The sequence below is a fragment of the Asparagus officinalis genome, chromosome 10 (assembly GCF_001876935.1).
Source record: "Asparagus officinalis chromosome 10, Aspof.V1, whole genome shotgun sequence".
Classification (NCBI taxonomy): domain Eukaryota; kingdom Viridiplantae; phylum Streptophyta; class Magnoliopsida; order Asparagales; family Asparagaceae; genus Asparagus; species Asparagus officinalis.
The window spans coordinates 49,428,061-49,433,763 of NC_033803.1; the positions used below are offsets into that span (position 1 = coordinate 49,428,061).

At 34.1% G+C, this 5,703-nt stretch overlaps 1 protein-coding gene across 1 annotated transcript in view; it reads right to left on the bottom strand.

Annotated features, from left to right (window-relative positions):
- LOC109825715 (DNA repair RAD52-like protein 1, mitochondrial) overlaps positions 3,065-5,703 on the bottom strand; it is a 5,586-nt gene continuing 2,947 nt past the window's right edge. Inside the window, exons 2-4 of the mRNA XM_020392591.1 lie at positions 5,236-5,273; positions 5,055-5,149; positions 3,065-3,471 (exon numbers count right to left, since the gene is read on the bottom strand). Of these exons, the coding sequence (XP_020248180.1) occupies positions 3,328-3,471; positions 5,055-5,149; positions 5,236-5,273 (277 nt within the window). The 3' untranslated portion in view covers positions 3,065-3,327. The remainder of the gene's footprint in view (positions 3,472-5,054; positions 5,150-5,235; positions 5,274-5,703) is intronic.

A 5,703-nucleotide genomic window follows, 5' to 3' on the forward strand; every position in this document is an offset into this window, starting at 1 on the left:
TGTAAGTCAATTTCTACCCCACTTCCTGTTAATTTCAAGTTATCCTCCAGTATGAGTCCTAGTAGTGAAAAAGAGAGGATGGAGATGTCTCGCGTACCGTATGCGTCGGCAGTGGGAAGCTTAATGTTCGCGATGATTTGTACAAGACTAGACATTGCATAAGCAGTGGGAGTGGTTAGTCGATACATGGCGAATCCTGGTAAAGAGCATTGTAATGCTGTAAAGAGGGTTCTAAGATATATTCAAGGAACCTCAAATGTTGCATTATGTTATGGGGAATCTGATTTTATTATCAGTGGATATGTTAATTCTAATTATGCAGGTGATCGTGATAATAGCAAATCTACAACAGGCTATGTGTTTGTACTTGCTGGCAGAGCTGTAAGTTGGGTTTTAAAACTGCAGTCAGTTGTGGCTACTTCAACAGAAGCAGAGTATGTAACAGCTACACAAGCTAGTAAAGAGGTGATGTGGTTGAAGATGGTGCTGGAAGAACTCGGCCATGAACAAAAGAAGATTTCTCTATTTTGTGACAGTCAGAGTGCTTTGCATTTGGCAAGAAATCCAGCCTTTCATTCAAAAACCAAACACATTCGAGTTCAGTACCACTTCGTTCGTGAGAAAGTGGAAGAAGGAACAATGGATATGCAGAAAATTCATACTAAAGACAACCTAGCTGATTTTTTAACAAAAGCAGTCAGTACTGATAAATTTACTTGTTGTCGATCCTCTTGTGGTCTGTCGGGGACGTAAGCAACATGAAGATGGTAAGATAGAAAGAATGATGTGAAGATATGATTGATGCTCAATCAAATCTTCAAGTGGAAGATTGTCAGGCGCCTACCATCACCGAAAGCACAGCCGCACATTTTTGACAAGAGCACCCACCTTTTGACAATTAAAAAAGAAAACAAAAGAGTGGGCCCCACAGTATAGTAATTTATTATTATTATATTATGCATAGTGTTTTTCCAAATCCTATAAATAGGCTCCAAATTCTTAAGGAAAAATTCATCCCAAAACAACTTCTTATATAGAAGAGTGAGAGAGAAAAAACAGAGAGAATTTCTCCTTGTAAAGAGAGAGAGTTTGTAACTCCAGAGTTTTTTCCTCATAGTGGATTCTTTTATCATTGCCCCTGGACGTAGGCAATCAAGTGCCGAACCACGTAAATCTGTGTGTCTAACTTTTTATCTCTACTTTTGCTCTACTATTGCTGCGATCCTGCTCTGGGTTTATCCCAACAAGAACCCTAATAACATGTCGGGGACGTAAGCCCCGGGTTTATCCCAACAAGAACCCTAATAACATGTCAAGCAATGAGACAAACTAACTGTTCATTCCAAATGTTGTTCTAAAAAAGTTCAGTAAAAAACTTCCCGTGTATGAGCATCATTCAACTGTTTAACAAAGTTTTGTTCTTCAAACCTATGGACAAATGTCTGCATGCAAGAATTCTAGGTTTAACGGTAAAAAGTTCAGCTATTTTCCCTCGTTTGAAAGATGATCTGCTCAATGGTTAAAAAATTATTGATCTGCTCATTTTCTCTTCAAAGCACTGGCTATTTTTATCACTTGTATACATGCTTATCTTATTCAGTCTCACTTATCCGACATTTTTGTTTAATTTGTTAGCTTGTTAGCTTGATTAAAAAAAATTATTGATCTGCTCATTTTCTTTGTAGGTTTTGGGCTCATATTATGATGGCATATGAATTACTCTTTTGTTGCTACGGATAGGGTTTATCATACAAGCACTTCTGAATCCTCAGTTGCAATTTCTTTACATCAAGGATACTTCTCTTCTCACATGTTATTCAGTTTGCAACTCTTTGTATTTTTTCTTATTAACATTTCTCTTGGTATATCACTCTTTGTATTTTTTCTTATTAACATTTCTCTTGGTATATCAAAGACCAAATTGACTATGTAATTGTCAATTATACCTGCATTTGAGAAGATAATGGAATTGTTACTTATTTGCTCTGATATCAACTTATTCTCACTTTGAATATGTATGAAATATGAAACAAGCCTCAAGTGTTTTCCAGCCTGGATATCTGTGAAATATGCAATGGTAATGTATTATTTAGATGTTTTTTTTTGTAAGATGCTTGATATGTTTGTAGAGTTTTCTTCATTTTCATTTTGTTGAAACTCTTGCAAGTTATGGTGGGCAATGAATTTGAAAACTTAGCAAATGTAGCTACCATTGCCAAAATTATCTAAATTTGTGTTTTTTGGTTACTATTTTACACATCTCCATTGCATTTGATGTAAACAAGATGGGTTAAGAGAATAATTTTTCATCAATTTTAAATTCAAATTCATGTATAATAAAGTACCCAGACACTAGATTTTGAAATCAAAGATTTCAAATCCTTTCATTTAATAAAGATATCCAAACAAAAGATTTCTTAAATCATGGATTTCAAATCCTAAATTTAAAATCATTTGATTTTAAATCAACTTCCCAAATCCAAATCAAAGTTCTCAAACGTAGCCTTAGGTTTTTTTAAGCAATATACGCCGAGATCAACAATATGACCAAGTGTGCATCTAAATTCGGTTGTGGCGGATGGGGATGTCGGTGTCTGAGAGAAAAAGGAGGAAGAGAGAGATAGGAGGAAGGAGATGGATTAGGTAAAAGAAGGAGAGGAGAGGAGAGGAGGAAGGAAGAGAACAAAGTGGAAGAGATAAGGGCATTTTAAGATTTTTTTTTTTCCCCTTGTCTATATGCTTAGTTGGCAGGGAATAATGACTGAATAAGAGCTAAATCACATAGACTTGGATTTTGGGGCTGAATCACATGAGAAAAATGTTAAAAGGGTTGGTCACAAGGAGTTCTTAAAATCAGCCTTGACACAAATTTTCCAAATATGTATATAGATTTCAGTTCAAAAAATGATAGTCAATGTAAACTGGAAAATTCAAGCAAAACCAAAGTGGAACTTACATGAAAATAAGACATGAAAACAAGATAACTTGTGCTAATCAATATCCCAACAAATAATTTAAATGCTATTTATAGCTAAACCATAAACAAGTAATTTAAACTGGAACCTACGCTCAAGAGCAACCAACAAGCTGCAGGAATTTTGGATATTATTCGACTTGACAATAACAGCCAACAGTTTTTGTACATCGTTCAAAATATAAGATACAATATCTAGCTATAATTAACATACCTGATACTGTATAGAAGCATAGCTGCTATCACCAACTTACAAGGCCAATTTATAAATTCGATTTCAGATACATTGAATGCTTGAACTTTTAACAAAAGCTGAGAGCAAAATGCATACCATGACACATGGGAATCATTTGCTATAAAGCATCTTCATGATAAAGATGAAGCCCCAAGCCAAGTCGTGCACAAGCTCGACGAAAAGCCATTGCTTCTGCCTTTTGTACTGGATCACCAAACCTTGTGTCTTCAACAGAAGCAGTTCCACTTGATTCCCTGTAAATCTGAATATTCCCAAAACCATAAGAACTTTCATCAGTTATATAAACTCTCAAATTAGAATTCCCTCAGAGATACTATAAATGTGGCTCATATATAATAAAAAATTGACAGGTCGCAGCATCTACAGGTGAAAAATATAACTGTTATACTGGAAAAAAAACCTGAGATAAAAGACAAGGGCTTGCAAGCATGTTGACATGAATGTATGTATGCACGCGTGAGAGTTTTGGTGTGTGTTTATGCGTGAAAATGTATGTGTGCATGTTCATGCGCACATGCAGGCATGTGCGATTTAAAATCCACAACTGATGGGAGGAAGGCTCAAGTTCTAAGAGAGTAATTGGGTGTGTTTGGCAACTCACTAAAATTGGGCCACACTTGTTCCTTAAACTGTTTTTGAAAAGAGAGTAAATTTATATCAAGAAAAAAGACTAGACAAGATGCCAAAAATAAAAGAGCTTAATTGACATATAAAATATCAAGGAATAGATTTTAATATTATCAAGAATCAGTTTGTGTCTGACATTTTTCTCAAAAAACTGTATTAGGCAAAAGAAAATTTCAAAAATAAACTTTCTTGCTATATAATAGACGGCATACTAGTTAACGGTGGTAGAGGATCTTCCTGATCAATAAGAAAATTTTAAGAGGAAATATTACAAGTGCCCAGTTGGATAGGTTTCTTCTAAGAATGAAGCAAATTTTAGAAGGAAAATTAGATATTAGACTTATGAATTTGTTTTTTGAGTGAGACTTCAAATAAATTATCTCTGCACCATGAACTGAAATAGGAACAACTCTAAGAGCTGGAATAACATCTATCTACCTCAAATCAAATTCAAAATACTGAGAAGACTAAGGAAGTATCTAAGGCGTGCTAGTTAATAGTGGTAGAGGATCTTCCTGATAAATAAGCAAAAGTTAAGAAGAAAATGTTACAAGTGCCCAGCTAGATAGTGTTTTTTGAGAACGAACCAAAGTTTAGAAGGAAAATTAGAGATTAAACTTATGATATATTTTTTAAATGAGAGATCAAATAAGTGAACTCTGCACCATGAACTGAATAAGAGATAGGAACAAGAGCTGAAATAACATCTACCTACCTCAAATCAAATTCGAAATACTGAGAAGAACAAAGAAGTATCTACGAAGCAAAGCTGAGCAACACCAAGGTGATTGTTAAATGAACTTTTACATGATGTGTGGACAAAATTAAAATTGATAGAAGTCGTCACCAGTCATTATTTTAATATTCTTAACAGAGTAATAAAAAATTAACAATGAGGTAAATTTTCAAAAAAAATTAAAGATAATACTGTCAACAGATCAAGTTATCAGTTGAAGCTTTGTATAATAAATATCCTATGAGTACTCTGTCCCTTATTGCAGTTTTCGAAAACCAGAATACTCCAGCAACTTTAACACAAACGTAATGTAATTATATGGATAAAAATGACACTATATTGCCAAAAAGAATATCCATCTTAACACAAAGGAATGAACAAGTGAGAAACATGCATGAAATATTACAGTTTCTACTTAGCATAGAAATCTCAGAAAACACTCATACTGAAATAAGTAGTACCTCTGCATCTGTCCCAAAAAGTGTAACACGATAAACTACTGTCACAGACTTTCCGTCAGCTGAATAAACTATGCTTCGGATCTCACCAGACCATTCTGTCACAATGAGAAATGATATTTCTATAATTAGTTTGTTATTAAAAATTTTGACTATTCAGCTAATATAAGAATATTGGACATACCTGGAGCATGCAAGTTCAAGATTCGGTTGACGATGTGCCTGTAAGCAGGAATTATGAGAAATCCAAAGGAAGCAACTAACTACAGCACATGTTTATATAATTAGTTTTCGATGCCATTCACTAAAGGAATTGTACATGCTAGAAAATCGTTCCATTGCATCTATCTTCAGTAAGACATAACAAATAGGAGCTAATGACAAAACCAATTTTTCTACAACCATACATGAAAATGCATTTTGGGCCTGCAATGACTAGCTTCCAGGTTTCAAAGGACACATAGAGCATCAAAGAATGTCCATACAGCCATCAGTTAACATTTTACAACATAGAGGGAACCTACAATATCAGATAAATAAATGAACAATCCACAAGCAGGGAAATTTCATAATTTAAAGAAGTTTAGATCAATTATAGAAATTATTCTACATAATTAAAACTAGTATTAGTATTTAGTAGTATCATGTTAGG